The 22,630-nt window shown below is 37.8% G+C and overlaps 1 protein-coding gene across 5 annotated transcripts in view; it reads right to left on the bottom strand.

Moving 5' to 3' along the window:
- TFDP1 (transcription factor Dp-1) overlaps positions 1-22,630 on the bottom strand; it is a 46,863-nt gene that overhangs the window by 6,988 nt on the left and 17,245 nt on the right. For 4 of the 5 annotated variants that reach the window (XM_010575661.1, XM_010575660.1, XM_010575659.1 and 1 more), the window contains 6 exons: positions 10,698-10,804; positions 6,457-6,578; positions 4,954-5,119; positions 4,612-4,758; positions 1,694-1,762; positions 191-342 (listed from right to left, as the gene is read on the bottom strand). In XM_010575661.1, coding sequence (XP_010573963.1) covers positions 191-342; positions 1,694-1,762; positions 4,612-4,758; positions 4,954-5,119; positions 6,457-6,578; positions 10,698-10,804 — 763 coding nt within the window. The remainder of the gene's footprint in view (positions 1-190; positions 343-1,693; positions 1,763-4,611; positions 4,759-4,953; positions 5,120-6,456; positions 6,579-10,697; positions 10,805-22,630) is intronic. The other variant, XM_010575662.1, reaches the window with a different exon arrangement.

Below are 22,630 nucleotides of genomic sequence, written 5' to 3'. Positions count from 1 at the left end.
GCTCTATAAAACTCTTGTTTCTATTCAACATGACTAAGTTTTACCTGTCTGAAATGCATGTTCTCAATCTACAAAAGGCATAAGTAAATTCATTTGTATTTAATTTTTAGCAGACCTAGACGAACACTTTAGCATGGACATAAAACTCATAGCTGTACCAAAAGCCAGACAGAAAACTTTGTTAACTCACTTGTCATTTGAAATACTGCAGTCAATCACTGTCTTCTTGCTGGTGTTCACAATGATAAATGGCAAATGGATGACAGAATTGGACGGTGGCGGTCGATTTGCCTGTTGTTCTGCTTGACGGTTTCGCTGAACAAGGTTCTTGAAGGCAATTTGCTAGAAAAAGCAATAGTATATAAAAGTATGAATTAAACCTTTAAGATCCTGTTAACAAAAAAATCCCTCAGATAAAGAATACCAGCAATGGTTGCAGCATGTAACTGCAGAACAGGACAGAGAGTGTTCACTGCATTACTGCATGTTAAGATGCAAGAAAAGACTCAAATAATAGTACTGGAAAATACAACACAGTAAAACTTAACTGAGGAAAAAAATGCATGTTCTAAATAAGTACATCAGGACAGTTCCTTGGACAGATCCTTGACAGCATGAAGATATAACAATGATAGGAAAAAGGAATTTTCATACAGCATCCTACTTCCACTCTGTTTACTACTCCCTGCTAGCTACTGCACTCCATGAGAACAGCTGAATGATTAATACTGTATTTTTGCTGAAATTATATGCTAAAAAACATTTGAGATTTGAATGTCTGACATGAGGCTTCTGAATTACTCAGCTAAGATTAGTGACTTTACTCTCACATCTTACCAAAACTGCTTTTCAGAATGGAATGTTCATATTTTAAAGATTAGCAATTGTAAGAACTAAAACCTCAAGTTAACTATTGAAACTCAAAGTTATAAATCTTACAGTAAGCCACCAAACTACAAATAAGCATTTTTCTGGTCATGGAATCAAATGAAATAAACAGGAATTAAAAACAAAACCCAAAGCCAACACAGAGACTGATAAAAGTCAGTCACCTGTTGAGATTGCTGTCCCACAGTTGTCTGTACCTTCTTTCTGCACACCCTCCCTGAGATTCTCATTCCTACTGCGTAGGTAATGCAACTACTAAGGGGAACATTCCGGTGAACCAGCAGCACAGTGACTTAGGGGACAGACTACTGCTTCCCCCAGTGTACTAGGAGAAACCTGGGAAGGAGTTCAGCAACTGTTTCATAGCAGTTAAGCCACTTACACAGCAGGGGCAGCAACATCCCAGAAAGGCAAGACACAGAGCATTATGAGAGATGACGTCTACAGTCACATAATTTCACCTATGGACTCTAACACAGAAGAACATTCTGGATTCAAGAAGTGAACTGGAAAATTCAGAAGGTACAGTATGAATTACAGCTCCTGTCAGCATAAATCCTGTTTAAACATACTTGAAACTGCCAAAGAATTCATCATAACTCATGGAAGGTTGCTGGCTTCTCCAATAGCAATGGCCAACAGCATGGTCCCAGGTAAACTACAGTGCTAAATTAAAACTGCATACGCCCAATACTGAAATTCACCTCTGGTTTTCTTAGAAGTTTATGATCCCTCAATGGGATAAAACAACAGGAATACAGATATAAGTTACCTTGCCCTATAGACAAGAGTACCTTGACTGTACCTGTAGAATGAGTTCTTGTAGTTGAGACTGTTTTTGCTTTATTCTTTCAAGTCTTCTCTGTTTCTCCACCTTAAGACAGAAAAAGGATGGTTAGTTTGTTGGTTTTAAGTAGCATTTTATATCAACATTTTCTCCCCTTAAAATCATTTCAATATCAGAGAACCGGAGGTAGGACATATGATGTCAATCATTAAGGTTCTGCAGAAAATTTAGAGATCTAACTATCAAGACTCACATCAGTACTACTGATGGAAACTGTAACGAAGAGCAGAATTAGAACACTGGGGAATAAAGTACAACATATCAGGGAGAGGGTAAAAACATCTTTGCAACACAAGTTATGCCTCAAAGAATTATCCAAATTCTCTCAAGGAGACAAAGAACATGTAGACCAGAAGGATCTACTTGATGTAGCCTACTGATATGGAAGGTATTGGAGAAGATCGATTAAAGATGGCTAAAGAAATGAAGCTGCTATGGAGCCTAAGGTTAAGTCCTCACAGTATTAAATACATACTGAATAATAACATAAAAGATAGGAGACAAAATGGTAGGAAATAAACAGCTTTCTCAGTGGAGGAAGTTCGCTAGCAGATTCCCGCAAGGACTTAATTTACAGACTGTTATTCAAACTATAGAGGATCAGAATAATGGGATGAACAGCAAGGTGACAGAATCTGCTGACAATGCTCGGTTACCTGGCACAGTAAAGAGAGCTTGTCATAAAGCACACTCGAAGTATCTTGTAGCATTGAGTGATTACAAAATCAAAATTAATTTTGGTAAATGTAATGTGGTATGTGTGAGAAAACATAATCCCATCCATGCATATTTTAGAAATAAAATTATATTCAGTAGAGATGTTAAATTACAGTACCTACAAACCCCATCAGCTCAGTACACCACAGCAGCCAAAAATATGAATTATTAGGCAAGGAACAGACAACAACACAGAAATTATCACTACATCAGTGTATGAACCAGAACGTTTACATCTTGAATTCTGTAGGTCTGGTGTTCCTATTTCAAAAAGACCATACAAAAGAGCAATCAGGATAATCAATGGTACAGAACAGATTCCATACAAGGGAATAATGAATAAACTAGGACTCTAAAGAAAGGAGAATGAAATAATGGGGGAGAACATGGGCGATACTTATAAAACCATGAACAGGATGGAGAAAGTGAAGAAGGAATGACCAAGTCACCATCACTTCCAATCAAAAAAAAAAATAAAAATCAGGTAGCAACTAAATATAGTATGTTCAAAACCAAACAAAAGGTGTTCCTTAAGAAGCTTCTAATGCACCTGAAACTCACTGCCACAAATGACTCAATATTAAAAGCAAACTTTGTACAAAGTAAAAATTTGTGGGACAAAAATTAACCAAGGGCTATTAAATATAAGGATACTGTATCTGCCTTGGGTTATGCCTGAACCACAAGTTACGGGAGAACACATCACTAAATACTTTCTCTAATCTTATACTCCTTCCTAGGTAAAGGCTACTGTCAGGCAAGATACTGGACAGACCACTGGCCTGAACATCAACTTTTGTTCTTAGGTCCTTAAAATATGCCACTAAAAAGAAAATGACTGGAGTTAAAAATCAACATGAGTGCCATTTTCTGTTTGTGTGTATACACAGTTGAAAAAAAACTACAAAAAGGCATGATTTTATTTAAAGAAAAAAAAAAAAAAAAAGGCGCAGGGGGGCAAGGTAGGACCAGTCTTGTAATTTAGCATTAGAAAATAAGTCAAATTCGTACTTCAGTACTAATATTATCCTACTCTTCTCTAGGACATTATCAATCATGACACCAATCCCAGCTGAATTAGCAACACTTCTTTTTCTTTTGCTCCAACATTACATTCATTACTGGCAATGCCCTACTTTGGAAGACAGATCTAAAGAGATCTACTTTTAAAATCCCTCCAGCTAGCTGGTTCCCTATTCAGCACACAGCACTGTCATTTTCAAACCACTTCACCTTCCATACTCACCCTACTATTTATGCCCCAATTACCACTCTCTTACCTTAACTAATAATTTTCACTTGGGATAATAAATACTTAAATAAAACTCATTGATTACGTACCCTATGTTTTCTTCGTCTAGATAGCAATTACAGTACTAACTGAAAAATGAATTATCAGTATCAAACAAAAATCTCCATAGAATTAGCCCTCAGATAGATTCCAAAACTTTTTTAATTTGTCAGCTTCTACACTGATTTTTCAGTCCTGCTGAAAGGAATTTAGACTTATTAAGAACAAATACAAAGTCTCATTCTATTCTGATAAAGTGAATTGACTTCAGTAAACCTTGGTAACTTTATTATCCTGCAAATCTCAGGATACAAAAAAAAATTCCTGCCAGAACTTATGAATGCCTTTCAGTATAAAACATTTTACTTCTTACCCAAGACATGCAGTAAAAAAGTCTGACATGTTCATGTAAGACAAATGTCAGAAATACATAAGACCTGCAGCAACAAAGCAGCAGCAATGCACATATGCACTGATCTACATGCAACATCTCTCGTCACAGATGTATTATTTGCCTGGCATCTGGAGAAAACAATCTTCCTGATGCTTGTGCAACACTATTGGAATGTTGGAAATACACGTTAATCTCTCAGCTTGATTAACTTCCACTCAGAACCATTTCACATATACTGTGAAAACTGTGACAGAGCTGTATTTTTGACATAGAAGAATTAAAAAAATATATTTAAGCAATCTGGAAGTTTAAATGTGTGTTTTGTAAATACAAATAAAATAAAGAGTCAAAAAGGACTACATTATTCTACCTTGCTATCTCAGAAGATCACGTGCACATGCTGTATTGAAACATATTAAAGCTGTAAACATTTACTCAAACACAAAGCCATTGTGAACTTCTTCATACATATACCTCTAAATTCTGACATTCCTGAGCCGAGTTAGTAGGTAGACCAATCCATTTGATTTCCTTCTTCTCCTTAGAGATAATGTTCATGGCCATAAGGACATTTAAGGCATCATAGACACGTCGTCTAATATTCTTCTGGTCATAAGCCTGCTGTAGACATAGTGCATTAATCAAAAACATTCCTGTGACAAAAATATTTGAGAATACATATATTACAGTAAATGGGTAAACTCAGGTAATGTCTGAACTGTTTCATTTAGCAGTAGGAAAAGAAATACAAAAGGCTCAAAAGAAATTTCTCTTCCCCCATTCAGTTCACATGTAATTGACCTCCCATATACTTACTGATTCATTTGGTGAAATGTGATTATCAGTGGTACTGAATTCTGCAACCAACTCGTCTGCCACCTCATTGTATGAGGTGGTTCCTTTTCTTTGTACCTTCTCACAAACCTTCATAGAGAAATGACGTAAACCCTTGCCATTCTTCTCTCCTTTTTTGTTCCGCTTCCTAAATATATGTATAATATATATTTTAAGAATATTTGAACTCTGGAATATTTAATGTCTCTTTTTCAAATACAGGCACACTGCTGTAAAAAAACAAGCCTTCCCTTTTATTCTGCTTCTCACCCCTTCCCAACATTTTTTCCTGCAATTTTTTTTCCCCTACAATTTACAATAATTAACAATTCCAATATCTTGATGCTGAAACACAGTACAAATTCATTCTTTTGGCAACTCCGCTAGCTCCAGTAGCAGATAAGTTAAGAATAGGGATATTCCTTGTAGAAGTCAATAATGAAAACCTTCCAATCTTCAAGACAAGAAGGGATAGGGGGATAAATGCTAAAATATGAAAAGCGAATTACAGGAGATAACTTTGTCCTTTGGGTTTTTTTTGTTTGGGGTTGGTTTTTTTTGTTTGTTTGGGGTTGGGGTTTTTTTGTTTTTTTTTTTTTTTAAATTTCAATAGACCATCTAGTTTGACCACAAAAAATTAGACTGAGCATTTTCCACGTAAGTCCGATACTGACTGAACAGATGAAGTCTGATATTGGTTGAACTCACTAAACGTTACACTATTACTGAATCGCAGATTTGAAGTTATACAGTATATGAAGTTGCTATGAAAACTTCAATGTTACAAGACACAAGAAACAGAACAGTTTTCTACTTATTTTTTAAAGTTCCTTGTAACTTGAGGAAAAATGTGAGTACCAACAAAATAAGTATCAGCAATGGAACCTCTCAAATCTCTACAGCTCCTTTCACCATATAATTCCAAAGTGGAAATCTATTTATGTGTAACAAGACACTGATGATAAATTTAGTCTTAAAGCAAATACATTTAACAAGAGACCCTTAAAAACAAGCTTGAATGAGAAAAGACACCAAAAGAATGCATTCATTCTACCTAATACTTTTTCCCAATAAAGGACTATATTATTCTTTCAAATTATACTTCAGGATACACTTGTTCAATCTGAAATGTACTCTATTTTTTTGAAAATACACCAGCAAAACAGAAATGCCAAATTAAAAACTGAATCAAGTCAGATGAATTCCTGTGTCCATTTAGGAGCTAAATTCTCTACTTGTAAGTGAAGTGAGAATATCTGTCAGAGTTTACAGAAAACATTCTACTTCCTTTTACAACAAATGAGGGGGGTATTCGTTCTTGTGTGACTGTTCCCAATTTTAATACAATAAACTTTAATGATGAAGTACTCTTGATGGAAAGGTAAACAGGCTCTCTCCCGCACTGCTAGCCTGAAGAGTACACACACATTTAGAACAAAAGTTCCAAACAATTCATTAATCCTTTGTAACTTTTATTTTGCTCACCCAGCAGACCACGGCGAAGAATCTGCAGTCTGGTTCTGTGATACAAAATGTGTGTTGGGTGTATGTGGACTTCCTACCAGGATAGTATTTGGCGCTGAAGGTCTCTGAGGTGTACCAATAACCTACAATAAAGATAAAATAATTTGGAAAACGATTGTAAGTATTCCAAGATATTCATACACTGCACGATTCAAATGATGCATTATTCAAACAACACTAATAGTTTTTGTCTACCTACTTCTATTAGGCACATTGAATTTACACACACAAGCACAAAAACCTTCAGACTACAGATTATATAGTTAGAGCACTCCCTAAGTAATGAACATTTATGTTTTATCCTTAAATGAGCATTTCATCTTTGCTGGATTTCTTAACACTGTTCAACACTAACTCAGACAAGATCAACATACACACATCTTCTCCCCTCCAAAAGAAAAGGGAAAAAATGATGGAAAAAACCCCACCCTACCAGGCTATGTATAAAGAAGTTGCAGTAAAATTACAATGAAAATACAAACATATGAAACAAGAAAATCTGAAAATCAATAAAAGCAGAAAGAAAATGCAGAGCTGTTGCAAGAAAGACCAAATTCTCTCCTGAAGTCAGTCTCTATTACTACAGAGTCAAAACCAAAATGGAAGTATGTTAGAGGTGAAGAAGAGTAAGGGCCAACTTTTTTTATCACTGCAGTAAGTGAGACCAATTTAGGTAAAACCATTCCATTCTGAACATGTTACAAGCACACACTCAGCTGATCACAGTCTTCCAGCTTACAGGTAAGTAGCCCTGAAGATGTGCTAATTTAATCACGAGTAATACATACATTTGCACACAGAGCCATGCTCTCCTTATCCATGAAACTAGCTGAAGCAGAACTCCCGCTTTTGCAGATGACGTTTTTTATCTCTGAAATGTTATAAATATAACTTTCTAGAGAATACATATTTAGGAAAACAAAATGTACAGATTTCTGTTTTGTAGAAAGAAAGATATGCTGACTTTTGGGGGGTATATTTACCTCCCAGTGAAAACAGCAGGTTGCATCCCTGACATCAGGTAAGCGAAACAGACATCAAATGAGCCTGAATTCATCATCACCCACAAGCTCGCTATATTTTCCTGCAGCCACGTTCTGCCTCACCAACAAAATTTTAAGTTTCTTCCTCAGGCTAGCTTCAATAGTTTAGCCTCAAAAAGAGTAAAATAGAAAAACTGAAAACCCAAAATGAAACATTTTATGCTTGAAAGTTAAAATGAACCAAAATTTGAATAACCTTTAAATGCAGAATGCAAAAGGTAGTCTAGTGACTATTAGATATTTGTGATTTCAGCTACCTGGAAGGACAAACAGCTGCAATTTTTCCGAAATACTGTCTCTCTATATTATGCCACCTCTCCGAGTAGTTAACATGCAAGTTTGTTACAACCACTTCTGACAGCTAGAAAATCTTAGGTCCTCCTCCCCTTTCCAGTAGCTTTGTTCCATACTTAAAATGTTTCTAATTCTTACGGAAAGTCAGCTAATCTCCTCTACTACTTTTCATAACCAAAACTCCTGACTGTGGGAAACTGAGTGAGGGTGGGGGATGCTGAGCAGGCACAAGACACGTGTGAACCAGCTCACTTTCTCCCCATGAAAAAAACACTTATCAGTTCTGCTACCGACTGGTCTGGTCGATGGGCTAAAATTAGATGGTCCCCCGCTATTCCTTAGCTTCTTAATTCCACAAGCAGCCCCACCATCACCCTGGTGCCACATCTAGAATTTGTATGACTGTGCAGTAAGATGAGAGCCAAGCCAATAGAGGGGAGGGGGTGGAATTACAGCTGGGAGAAAAACAAACTGTTTGGCAGCAGCAAACCCTGGACATCTACTGCGCTCAGTAATGTCTTGAAATAACAGTACAAAGGAATAAATGGAAGTGTGTACAAGTTCACAGGCTCATTTCTAGAGTGGAAAAGTGAAGTCTGTTTAATAAATTCAAAACCTGCTCTGCATTCCCATTCTAACTCACAAAAGTCTGCAAACCAGCCAGAATTATTTGCTTTAATGTATCACTACTAGGGAAGACCCTACAGTCTAGAGTTTCAGAATCTTCTAAAGAATTACTTTTACTCACAAGCTCATAAACAACCAAGACTCTGAATGAAAAGAGTTAAGCAGTATCAAGTCACTGGGAACATCCTAAAATGAAAGCTTACAGATAGAATTAGAGAGGATGGTTTTAGGGACAACAGAGGGACTGGGGGGAGGAAGCAAAAGTAGAAAAAGAAGTGCCTGCTGTTTCTCTTATATTTCCTGATTTCAAAAGAGAACAAGATTACAGTTTAGCTCCTTGATAATGAATAAGATCAGGACAATGGGGAAAACAGCAAGACAGCCCACACACTCTACTTCACTGTACTCAACAGAAAAACTTCTATGGGGACAGTATTAAAAAAAAAAAGAAATCAGACTACCTGAACAAAGAACACAAGCTTGGAAAATCAAGTACTTAAGTATTAAAAACCTGTGTTTACCACTCAAAGGTCAGAAAGTTCAGCGGGGTCACAAGCCAACACCTCAACTCTGCTTCCCAAGAACATTTTGCACATTGACAGAAAATTTATCTCCTCTTCATTTTCAGGGTTCTAGAGGTATTTTTTTTAATAGTTCTTGTTATCCCCTTCAGAACTGTAAAGTCAAGAGAAATTTACCCAGAATTTCTCTCTCTATATATACACAAAACAAAACCTCCATCTCTTCTTTAATGACATACAGCTAAGCATCTAATTTTGTACTGATAACAGCCAATACAAATATGCTGATATGGGCCTCTTCTTTCACAAAAAAAAAAATTAATGCTAATACTTTCAGAGTAAGACTTAAAGTGCTGAAAAAATTATGATTGCAAATGTAAACTTCCGACAGTAATGATACTAACAAAATCACCATAAAGAGTAGTTATTATTTCAGAATCATATTTTTTTAACAGTGATACCATGTAAAATTAATCATAGATAATACGGATGAGGATTTTTCAATTTAAACTTGTGATGGAAGACACACAAATTTATTTTATATGTATATAAACATTGTTGTAAACATTACTTTACTTGTCGAAACTTTAAAAAAGCATCAGATGATTTGTAATTTCATTATTATCCCCTCTTTGGGCACTTTAAGGAAACGTTTTGTAAGTTACCTGAAAGAACATTTCATTTTCAACATTAAACTCAAGTATGTACACAGTCTCACAATAATGCCTAGAAGGGACACCATCTGTGTCATTATGGCCTATGATCTATACTTAAAACATTCTCCTCCTACTGCTGGTTACTGATTTTAAATTAAAAGAATGCCTAACTACTCTGCATTTCCTTGGTTGGAAATTTATTGATAAAACACCTCCTATTGAAGGAGCAATTTCATTCAGTTAAATTCATTTCGCTACACTCTACCTTCCAAGTGGTTGCTGGAAGCAGTTAATTCACTGCCACTGCCAGAAATACAGCAGAGTGAATGATCTGCACTACATCTGTACAGTTCAAGTGGTACAGTTTATAGATTCAAGCAGCCTCAATTATAAAACACCCCTTAGAGCTTAGAGTTGGGAAAGGCAGGTGGGGAACTGCTTTTCTGTCAAGAAGAAACCCAAATATAAGACATTCCATTTCAGATGTTTACATGTTACAGTTGCTTTCCAGAAGATGAATTGAGATCAACTCTTTTCAGATGACCAAATTTTAATTTTGATCACTATAAAAGTGACTTCTCATAACCTATGTATTATCTATTACAGTATTAGATTCTTTGAAACCTCTAATTTCATGTACCTCATACGAAGCTCACAATATGTATTTAAGCAAAAGAGTATCTAAATTAAGCACTAAGAAATGTAGCTCTGTTTTCAATTTTGTTCCACTAACTTCAACCTCAATAAAAACGTGCTGATGGACTTCGTTTATATTTCCCTATGGCAGATTTCAAAGCAGAATCTGAAAGACCCCCCTAGTTTTAAGTGGCAAGACTGGCAAAAGATAAAGCTACCAGAATATTCAGGTATCTGCATGTTGATTTGAGAGTCATCTTTGCATTTCTTTATGCAAAGGAACATTTGCGTTAACCTAAGTCTATTAAAATTACAAACAAGCTTTATCTGCCCATGACAAGTGATTCCAACTACCAAGCTACAAGTGAGATTTACAGTATGTGTAAGTAACAGTGTAAGCAATAAAAAGAATGCAGTCTCCTTACCACTTGTTGTGCAATGTTGACATTAGACTGTCCGAATGTTTTTGGCAGGAGCTGTTTTCCAAGCGTATTTACTGTAGAAGGATGAACAGCCAATAGAGAAACAACACCTAAAACAAATGCAAATACATAGCTTCAGGTCAGCCACATTGTATTGTTTTAGCAATTCCAGTTTCATCTATACTACCAATGCGTATTAATAGAAACTTTCTCCTACATAACCTGTAAGGTTACGTAGTATGATTTAGTATGAACATGTTTTAATTCTTGTATTCCAATTTTTCTCTCAAAGCAGAGTAATAGAGGTAACTGGTATCTGACAGAAAGCATAATCGCCTCCTCTTCTACTCCTATCCTTTGTGGCTACTGAAATCTTTTCCCGCACCACCTGAAACACATGCCCAACACCCCAGCATATGACATATCCTTCTGATGCATGCTGGTCTACAAGAAGTAAGATTGGGCTAGCACTGGCCTTTCCAAGAGAATATTCCCAACTTTCCTCTAAGTGTCCCCGCCCAGCTGAAGGCAGGGAATTGAAGAACAAAAGCCTTCAAGAATCCAATATTTGAGCAAAATACATGCAACACAGTAGACCAACCCTGCAAGGAAAGCTGCTCTCTCCCTGTTCATAAGCCATCCACAATCAGCATTAATAGGTAAGTCTTAAGCCATGTTAAACAAAAACTCAACTACAAAAATAGCAAGCCAGGTATCCTCTAGCAATGTGATGCTCCATGCCACAGTGTAAAAAGGACGCACAAAACAAAACAAACAAAATAGAAGCAACAAAGACTGACTACAGAAAAAGAATAAAGGGACAAACAAGTCTTAAAATACTGGAGACATTTATTTTGCAGAACCATCTGTCATTTGGTTGTCAGATGAGAGGTTTAGCAGTTCTTAGATCACTTTTAAAGGGGCCAATGGGGCCAGAAGGACTTGGCACAACTCCCGCTCCTCTTCCTTTTATCCATTATCCAATACAGAAGCAATAAGCAAGCATTTTTACAATGGTTGTATCAGGAAGGGCCCTAATAAGCACTAATGATGCCTACCATCCCTCTTATGCATTCAGGTAGTCTACAGAAAGTTGAGGAGAAGTCAAATCTTCTTTAAGCCCTTGTTTTCCAAAAGGCTTGTATTTCCTAGCTGCTATTACTACACCATGTCAAACTGATAGCTTCATGCAAGAACCTATTCTCAGTCCCCCAAATCTGACCAGGATGCAGCAGCCTGACATTCTTCCACTATTCACCAACTTTCCAGTGCTCTTTCAGAAAGTCAGCAGCTCTTCTAGTTTGTAACCGACGACTGTTATGCCTTCCTGTCCCTTCAAGTACACCCATCACTATTGTGGCTGTTTTGTGTTTGTTCTTCCTCTCTGCAGAATGCAGTAAAGCAATATAAACTACCTTGGCTATTAGTGCTTGTGTATCTTCTCAGCTTCCTGGAGGTCAGCATGTCTTTTTTTAACCTCTTCCTCATTGCTTTAAATACAACAAAGCAATGTGAAGATCGCATTTCAAGTTGAGTAAAGTAAGAGTTGTAACTGCTTTCCAAAATTAAGATGCCTCATCTATTTGATCACCTTTCCTTACTTTTGATGGTTCTTGTTGCGCATATACTTTCTAGTTCTCCTACCCTTTATTTTTATTTTTGCAGAGGACAGGGCTGGACACATTATTCATGACAAAGGAATGCCATATGTTATTGTATAACTCTATAGCACATTTTCTACTTTATTCCCTGTTCCTTTCCAAATAATTCTCAAAACTCAATGTGCTTGTTCCCTAACAAACACCAATACCACATTTTCATAATATAACCTACCAGGACTTCAAGATCTTTCTTGAGTACTAATAGCTCACTTGGAGTACTCATTGTGTCTAGTTTGGTTTTTACCAATTATTAACCCATGCAGGGACCGTCCCATTCTATGACACCTTAGTTTCTTTAACAGGCTGATTAAGGACCTTGAAAATCAAGGGGGTTTTGTTGTTATTTTTAAGAAATCCAAGGACATCACACTGATTAGATAAGCCTTATCCACATGGTTGTTGACTCTTTCAAAGTATGACTTTGAAAAGACTAACTTCCCTTTTCCCCTCCCTCTAGAAAAGCCTTGTTAATTCCTGCCCATTATCATATTTGTCCATATGTCTACTTCTCTGTTATGCGCTCGACTGATCTGCCTAACAGAAGTCTGACTTACTCATCTGCAGTTATCTGAGCCCTTCAGAAACTGGTGCAGGATATGTGGCTTTCTATCCTTCCGGTACTATATGAATTACACATATACTGAGTTAGCAGGACAGAAGTACCATTGTTAATGTCCTTTAAGAATACGCAGGGAGATATTTCTCTGGCTGTGATGATTTCTAACTATTCCTGTTATCAGTTTTTTCATAAGACAACAACTTCTAGCAATACTTCAGTAAGACAACTTCATAAAGAACAGTGTTGCCATGAGACTCTCCCTCATCATCTTGATCATCTGTCTACTCTTCAGATGCACTTAAGAGACTTCATTCTTCTGGTATGTTTAAAAATAAAGTAATCCTTTATGCTATTGTGTTGTTTCTTAAAAATTTTTACGCAGTCAATAAAGACAAATGCAAAAATCTTGCATTTGTGACAGTGTAAGTCCACGCAACAGCAGAGGTCGAGTGGTTAGGAAGCAGATGTGCAGAAAAGGACCTGGGGGCCTGGGTGGACAATAAGCTGAATATGACCCAGAAGTACACCCCTACGGTAATGAAGACTTAACCGCATCCTGGGCTGCATTTGGAAGAGTACAGCAATAAGTGATTATTCCCTTTTACTCCAGCACTCTTTAAGCTGTACCTGGATTACTCTGTTCAGTTCTGGGGCCCACAGTGCAAGAAAGGCATTAACAAAGAGGAGAGTGTCCAGAAAGACACTAACATGGCTAGGGTACTGGAGCACACGATGTACAAGGAGAAGCTGAGGGAGCTTGGTACATGCAGCCTGTGGAAGAGATTAAGGTGGAGCAAGGGGTGTTATTTGTGGGAATCTGATCATTGCCTTCAACTATTAAAAGGAGAGTTACAGAGATGACAGCGGACAGAGCAAAAGGAAAAGAGGGAACAGTCACAAGTTGCTGCACAGCTAATTCCAACCAGACACGAGGAAAAAATTCACAATGAGAAAGGTAAAGCACAGCAACAGGTTGCTTAGGAGGTTCCCTGCAGATATACTGAAAAATTCAACTTCTGAAGGCTCTGTGCTTCGAAGCTGGCCCTGGTTTGATTGTAAGGTTAGATTAGATGGCCTCCAGCCTCCTTATTATTCATTTAATTCTATTAACACAAACGGCTATCTTGCAACTAAAACATCTGCGTAAAGGGAAGAGTACCCACTATGCTTCTTTAAAGTTTTTAATTACATTAACATTTCATGTGGTGCTGTGCCAGAGTTAATTGATGCAACCGAACCAACCTGGCTCTATACAGAAACAGCAAGGTAACGTCTGTCTGTACGGCACAAGCTGATTGGCAAGGAAACACAAATGTAACTGGAAGAACAGTAAGACACACTTCACAGTTCGAAGCAAAGTCAACCTATAAAAGATAATCATACTAAATAGGAAAGAGCATAACTGCTCAACAATAGGAAGAAAAAAAATTGAGTGTTTTGGTTTTTTTTTAAAAAGGGGACCTTCAATTTGTCTCTGCCCCAGAGCATCCAACTATTTTCTCATTTACCTGATGTAGGTGGATATGAGAAAAATGTTTGCACATTTTCATCAAAGGCTCATAATGCTCTGGTTTCATAGTGGGTTTGTGTGTGTGGTTTGTTTGTTAAGTATACAAGCAGAAATAATTTTATTAACTTAGCTTTGCAAGTGACTGACAGCTCAGTTTCTCAAAGGAATTTTACTAATCATTTGTTAATTACTGTTACTCTTACAGCAATTACCACAATCCAAATAATCCTGTACTTTGTGGCCAACATACGGTGTGCATAACAGCATGTAAAAATTAAAACCACAAGTTTGCAAACAGTTTTGCTGGCACCAACTCTTCTTTATTTTCAAAACAAACATATTATTAATACTGCTAGTTCTGACACGTCTTTCCCCCCCCCCTTCCTTCTTCTAAAGACTTCAAAAACCATGGGAAAAGGCCATGTAAAGCAGGAAAAAAAATATATATACAGAAGGATACAACTACTACTTAAATTCTCAGTCTCCCAAACATGGCCACTTTGGAAGACTACTCTTAGTAACTTATAAGCAGTCATTAAACCTAAAGGGAAGTAGAACTTCACCAATATGAAGTTGCAGAACTACCTCCAAACAGAAGATAATGATACAGATGGGATCAAGGGGTAATGTTGTATAAAACTTGCACAGCAAAAGCAGCAGCACCCTTTAACAAAACCTGTTATTTATCTGTCTGCAAACTGTTCCAGATAAGTGTTCTCTTCACACAGACCATGCTGTAAATAGCCGCCTTTGGTTACTCATTGTGTTTAGGGAAGATCTTCTGAACTGGATCTTTGCTTGCATATAAAAACAAATCCGAGAATTTTACCAAAAAGGAAGAATCCCTTGCAGATTTTTAGCAGTAAAAAGGACTGGTGATACAGCCAATTATGAACATTTTCAATAATTTGAGATGCCACAGAAAAAAACACAGTACATCTAAACTTAGAGAAAGGAGTGCCCTCTGCAGACAAAGCAGTGGATCTCTCTCAAAGCTGACTGCTCCAGTTCATAAACAGTAATGACTTTGAATTTGGTGTTTCAGTTCAAGGAGGATGGGCTGAGGTACTCCTTGCCTCAGGAGCCGAAATCCCATTCATTCTAGGTGCTGTACCATTTTCTGATGTAGTCAGTCTTTATGTTTTCTCTACTTGTGAGAGAGCAACAGGAATGATGCAACAACAGAAGTCAACAGAAAAACAAGTCAGTTTCCTGATAATGCTGTCTCTTAACAAACTAAGTCTTGTCAGTCTGTCTTCTAGTGTAGAAGGAATATTGTATATGAGAGAACTGGACTTGGCAAGAAGGTATTTTGCAAGCACTTTCTGCATTATTACAACCCCAAAAAAGAACGCACAGAACAAGAGAATGGTTTGTCAGAAGGCAAAGTAATTCCTTTACCATCTCCTGCAACAGTCCCAACCAAACTCTGTCCAGCGGGCCAATTTGTAAGAAAATACTCTACGTGATCAAAGGTTAGGAGTTAAGCAAAGGGTTATTTTAAGAAAAGTCTAAAGAAAATTAACCTTGCAGGTGACATTTTGCAGTACAACTGCTTATAACCACTCTAACGAACTCTACAAACTTTTGTCTTTATTACATAACGAACTTTGAAATTGATGGTTTTAACAGTGCAGATGGAATCTTGCTTAACGACAGCTACACAACTCAAAGGCAGCAACATTATTAAGCCAGTCTCAATACAAGTCAAATATGACTTACACTCTCAAAAAGATAACGTTACCATCAATAAACTGATAAAACTCATAACTAAGAGAGTATCAGTTGAAGAGCCCAATGGGTCTCTTTTCAGAGACCAAAAAAGCCCAGTGAGACTTCCCACGAACAAGAGGATTTAAGGAAGTGACACAGACACCAGACTCCATTGCGATTGTCACTTCTGAGAAGGCCAAGTGCCATCTGGAACATTACATTCCTTATTTTGGGAACTTTAAAAATGTTAATAGGAGTAGAATATATATAAAGCCAGGGTACCTATACTGCTTAAGATGCAAATGATTGATATCAGATTACATGAAAGCTACGAGAATTATCTGGAAAATGTTATAGATTCTGTTTTAGCAGTCTTCCATATGTGGGTTTTTTCTTCCTTCTGGTAAGAAGAGAGAGAGGAGGAGGGGGAATTCGACATCAGCATCACTAACGAAATTCCATGCTGTCACCGTTTTGTAAAGCAAATACAGGCCAAGCTAATTCCAGCTCCAAACCTGTCCATCAAACCAACTGCTTAAACAAAACCCTAAATAACAAAAAGCAAACTAGTCTTAAGTACACAATCTGCCCCTTTTTCCAGTGTGTCACCCCCCAACCCCAAGCTGGTGTCTATAGAAAATTGTCTGAAAAATTACAGAGTTTGGAATCAAAAAGTGGGCAGGGTCTCTTACAGGAATGTAAAGTAGCTTAAGTCCACCTATTTTTCGGCAAAGGTTATTTTTTCAATTGAAAAGCTCCCAGTTATCAAGTTACAGGTTTCTCTCAGGGTCTTTGCAAGTCATGGGCCTTATTACAGACACCGCTATAGTATTCTAGAAGACGTTACATTAGAGTCACTGAACTTTAGTCATGGCCTCTACTTGTCTTCATACCATCTTCAGCTATTTCTTATTTGCCACTGTCCTACTGAAGAAAGTTGCATTTAGCTAGTTCAGCCAGGTAGTCGACAGCTCAGTATGCTTTTAGTAGCACCCTCCTTCCTAGTAAAGTAAGAGCAAAGCACCCACGTGTCCTGCAAACAGGAACAAAAACAACAGTGTGAAATCATTCAGAACTCCAGATTTATAGAAGCTTTCTAACTCTTTCTTTGGATTCTGTACAAGGCAATGCATTTATTTCCAATATGGGAGGGGGAGGAAAGTACGACACAAGAATTACAAAAAGATGAGCTACTTCTAAAACATCTTTCATTAATCAGAAGTACCATTCTATGCAGTTGTTTAGGCTGCTGTCAATAAAATTGACAGCAATATGCCTTACAGCAATTTATCCCATGCACTTGAAAGTTTTCAGTTGCCCACTTTTACTTGGCTTCTCTGCTGCCACAGAAACTTCCACAGCTAACTCCAACTCCAGGGCTTCAGAAAAAATTCCCCAGTGACCCGGCTACAGGTTCTCTTCCTCAAGGCATTAGAAAGCAACAGAAATCTAACAAAACCCCCAAGTTTGTTTTGTGGCTTTTTTTTTTTTAAAGGTATGGGAGACCTCATGAAAGCTTATCATGGAGACTGAAAGATAAGGAAGGCAGATCTTATGAAAAACTGAAGTTCATTACTTCACATCACAGTCTAGTTCAGAGAAATAGTAGTAAAGATGTGCCTTTGAAGACTCCAAATAATGAAAACCCAAAAGCTCACTAGAGTGGAAGAATCTCTAGAAGGCTCCAGATCTTCATGCAGTTCAAACACAGGTGCACAATCTCTGAAGCAGACAGAGATGAATCCTGCTTTGCACAGCAGTGAAGCAGAGCTCAGAACGTCATCTATAGTCAAGATGGGAAATAATGCACACAAAGTGAGAATTTCAAAGCTACAGAAAGCTGGTATGGCAGTCAGGACACAACGAAGTAAGTTGAGGGAAGTCCTCAACTTATCTATACAACTATCACTGAACAAGAGGTAACAAAAGAAATGTCTAAAAGAAACATCCTAACAAGAAAAAGCTTTCTGTATTAATTAATCGGGTAAGCTTCCACCTCTTTCTCTACCTCAAAGCATCATGACAGCAGGAAACAAGTGTACTGAAGTCTCAAACCCCATTAATCTGTCTCAATACAGTGACCAACGCAATGTTTGACAACAATCTCATTCAACCCCACCACTAGATACAGGTGAAATGGAAATCAAATGCCAAGCAGTTCCCTCAAGGCCTGTTTACATTATTATCTATGCATTTTGCTTTACAAAATCTACCCTAAATCATTGAGCCTGAACCATTGGTTTCTTTCAAGTGCAAGAGGAGTCTTGAAGACACAACTAGGATAAAAACATTAGTTTAAAGGTGTCATTTAAAGTGCCTTTTATCCAGTCCACCTCACTTTCAAAGAAAAATCATTCCTTATCACAAAAGCATCAACTTGACTAGTTTTAGATTATTAGATTACTTATATATACAGAATATGTAAGAAGATCTGGGAAAGAAGACAGAGGTGACAATTATATCCTAGGAGCTGATTCCTCAGATGTCACTCCTGTGAAGCTGCAGTTTTTAATGTCTCTCTTGCAAACACCATAGATATTTTATGATCAGTTATACGCTAATTTTCAGAAAACACTGAATTCTTTGAGCCTATCAACCTACCATAAGCTTTGACAACACACAGGTGATTGTCTCTAGTTGTGTGCCAAGTCAAGTAAAAATACCTCTGCTTATTCAATAAGTCACACCATCCTGTTAAGACAACAAGTATGCTTATAGAGCAATTCTGAGCACTTTTAGAAAGACATTGATCTTCCCCGGTGTGTAGTACTACTAAGTTCTTAAGTAATTTCTTACATCAACTCAGACTTTGAGGTGATTCTCATCATCCTTAGATATGACTAGTAATACTTTAGCAATTACAAATCAGTCTTTCCAAGTCTGTGTTGAAATAAACTGTGTGGTCTACTTTTAGACCTTTTTAAAAGTCTTTTTAGACTTTTCAAAATATCATTCCTATCTGCAGTAACAGTTTATTTCCTGAGCTTGACTTTAGATAATAATAGTTTGGATTTACCTCAGCTGCAATAATACACAGGCATATTATAACCAATGTTCAGGCATATATCTGTTTCCTAAAGCATAAATCACAGGCTCTGAAATAGATACCTACTTCTGTTCCAGAGGAACAATTCCAGTCACTGACAAAAATCAGGGAGAGTTTGAGCTTGCCAATAAAACTAAATATAACACTACTTTGCAGAAGTTTCTTGTCATATAAAGAACAAGACAATCTTAAGAGTTAGGCAGTGTTGAAATCTAAGAGTCTAAATACACCTTAAAAAAATTACATATTTGAATTCAATTTTTTTTCAATTACCAAATCTGAAATGAAAATAAAACTAAAGCTCTTTTTGTCCATAAAATGTGATACCTTATTTTAAAGTGTAAGAGGTGAAAGGAGCTAAAGACATCTTTTACAAGTATTTTCTGGTTACATACCAATAATGCCACCTACTGGCATGACAGAAGATCCAGATTTTCTTTCGGAGTAATTTTAAAATTACTTTAAGAGCTTTAATTTCAATATAACATTAAATACCATTCTCTTCCCTTGCACTCATCTGAAGCAGATAATTTCTTTCACCCAAGTTTCTTCACAAGTAAGGGGCAGGATTAGAATTGAACAGTGTTCTATTTAATATTTAAATATCAACACTAATCTGAATATAGCAAGGACCAGAAGGTAGCAGTTTTCTTCAAAATGCAACCTCCCAGAACAGCAAAATTTCTAAGCCTCTAAAACTCATTGCCCAATAACTTTTAGAAGACACAAACTTGTGAAGAAGTTTTACTGGTTCAGCACCTATTAAAAAATTCTTTCCATCCTTCCAAGACGTATGTCTTTTCTAACCCTCAGAATGAATTCTGATTATAATTATCACCAAAAGTCCATGTACGGGGTGAATTTTAGCAGTTGCAGGTTTAAGCAATTAGCAAGGTAGATATCCAAAACAAAGCCAGGAATTAACAAAAAAAAATATATTTTTTTTAATACCAGAATGGAAATGAACGAAAATAACAATTAAAATATCTAAATGAGATTTTCCTTGCATTGTAAATAAGATATCCAAGAAGCAAACAATTACAATCAAGTAACTTTGGAATTTTACTCCGCAATTAAGTCGCTCTCTTATTCTATGTTGGATAAAGCAATTCAGAATAGAAAAGGACAGAACAGTTGGAAGGGACGTAGGACGATGATCTCGTCCAACTGCCTGACCACTTCAGGGCTGACCAAGGTATAGCCTGTTATTAAGGACATTGTCCAAACGCCTCTTCAACACTGACAGGCTCGGGGCATCGACCACCTCTCTAGGAAGCCTGTTCCAGGGCTTGACGGCCCTCTCGGTAAAGAAATGCCTCCTAACGTCCCGTCTGAACCTCCCCTGGCGCAGCTTTGAGCCATTCCCACGCGTCCCATCGCCGGATCCTGGGGAGAAGAGCTCAGCCCCTCCCTCGCCACGTCCCCTCCTCACGACGCTGCAGGGAGCAGCGAGGTTGCCCCTCAGCCTCCTTTTCTCCGAACTAGACAAACCCACAGTCCTCAGCCGCTCCTCATGGGACATTCCTTCCAGCCCTTTCACCAGCTTTGTTCCCTCCTCTGGGTGCATTCAAGGACCTTCCCATCCTTCTTAAACGGTGGGGCCCAGAACTGCAGACAGTACTCGAGGTGAGGCTGCACCAACCCGGAATACAGCGGGATCATCCCCGCTTTTGACCGGCTGGTCACGCTGTGTTTGATGCCCCCCAGGATGGGGTTTGCCCTCTTGGCTGCCAGGGCACGCTGCTGACTTGTACTGAGCCTGCTGTCGACCAGCACCCCCAGAATCCTTTTTATTAAACCCAATCCTGAACACAGGGTAGGCAACAAGGAAAGGAAAGGGCCCTGTGTAATGATGTTCTCAGCAATTGAGGCTTTAGGGAAAAATAGATGTAATTGGTATTTTGGAATGAGCCAAGGAAACTTGCAACTGCTTCCAGTGGGATTTAGCATTCCTCCACAATGTCACAATTGAAGCTGACAGTAAATAAAACAGCACAGGACAAGCAGCAGTTATCAAACCAAGTGGCTTTATTAGAGTTCATCAGTGAGAGGACATCTGGATATACAGCTACCTTTTGCTGCGCATGTTAACTCACTAGCAGTCCCTAGCAAAACTACATTTTAAAAGCACCTGGCATTGCTCAGGATTTCCTGAAGCAAAAACCTCCGTTCTCAGACACTCTCTGCACATTGCATTGCTGCTTCTCTCCTGAACAGGGTTACAGCAGAAAACCATCTTCCTGGTTACCAAGTACACCAAACCTTTCACAGTCATACTTGTACCAAACCAAACCACTCCAGACCAAATCCGGGGATTTGTGCCACTTAAACTCTACCAAACTACAAACTCCACAGACCTTGCAGTTAACAGGAAAGCTGCCCTAAGATGTAAATGTCATACCTCATGTCCTTCCAGGAGAAGTTAGAGACTTTCAACAGCACCATCTTGGAGCTAAACATACTGAAAACCCTCATCACTTAAGTTTCCTCATCCAAGGACTGGCAAATATTCAAATAGTAAACAAATTTATCCCAAACATACGTATTTGCATCAAGAAGAAAAACTAACGAGATGGTACATTTTCTGAAACCTTTTATAAGATCTAGGAATCAACATGGCCTTAGATCAAACAGCGGTTGATATAACCAGTGTATTGCTCCACTGATACTTTCCAAAGATTTAACTTTAAGAATTGGCCTTCTAGACTAAATTCTCAGTGGTGAAGGAATAGAAGCAGGCAGAGCAAAAATCTTCTTCCAATGAGCAGAGCCAACAGTGTCATCTTAATACAAGGGAAAACTTGCACCTTGCTTGAGAGCCGCTCCATGGAACACTTTTTTCAGGGCTAAATGGGGTGTTATGCTCCAGTAATGGAAATACACAGAGATATCAGAAAACACAGGTGAATTTACACCCAACCTCTTCTGGAGGTTGCACAAGCACTGGGGGAAGCACAGGCTTCCAGCTCATTTCTACCACATACGGACTGATACCTCTTACTCCACACTAAAGACGTTTTTGAAGAAAGACATTTTTAGAGCATTGTCTAGAACGGTATTTTATGTTCATGACCAACTGACTCAAAATTATATGCATTATAAACTAAACAATTATTTTATCTTTTTTTACTATTTTCTCCTCTTAAAACAAATAAAGTCAGTCTCGGCTTTAAAACAAAAATCCTAATCTGGAGTTCATGGTTGAGACCAGTCTCTCCAAAATGAATTAGACTGAAGCATGTTCCCACTAGCTGAAGTAAAAAGGCTGTCCAGGCTGGTAACCTGTTTCTGACAGTGGATATTAGTGGATAATCAGGGAATGAATGTAGGGATAGGACTTGCATACAGAGATAATTCCCTAAAATACCCTCTCTCTCCCAGATTCTACAGCTTTAGGACTTTTTGAACAGGAGGTTGTTCAGCCTAACTGTTCAGCGTAACTGCTGA

The sequence above is a fragment of the Haliaeetus leucocephalus genome, unplaced genomic scaffold (genome assembly GCF_000737465.1).
Source record: "Haliaeetus leucocephalus isolate CR32 unplaced genomic scaffold, Haliaeetus_leucocephalus-4.0 Scaffold495, whole genome shotgun sequence".
NCBI classification, from domain to species: Eukaryota; Metazoa; Chordata; class Aves; order Accipitriformes; family Accipitridae; genus Haliaeetus; species Haliaeetus leucocephalus.
The sequence above is the reverse complement of the archived record's forward strand: the minus strand, read 5'-3'. Positions and strand labels throughout refer to the sequence as shown.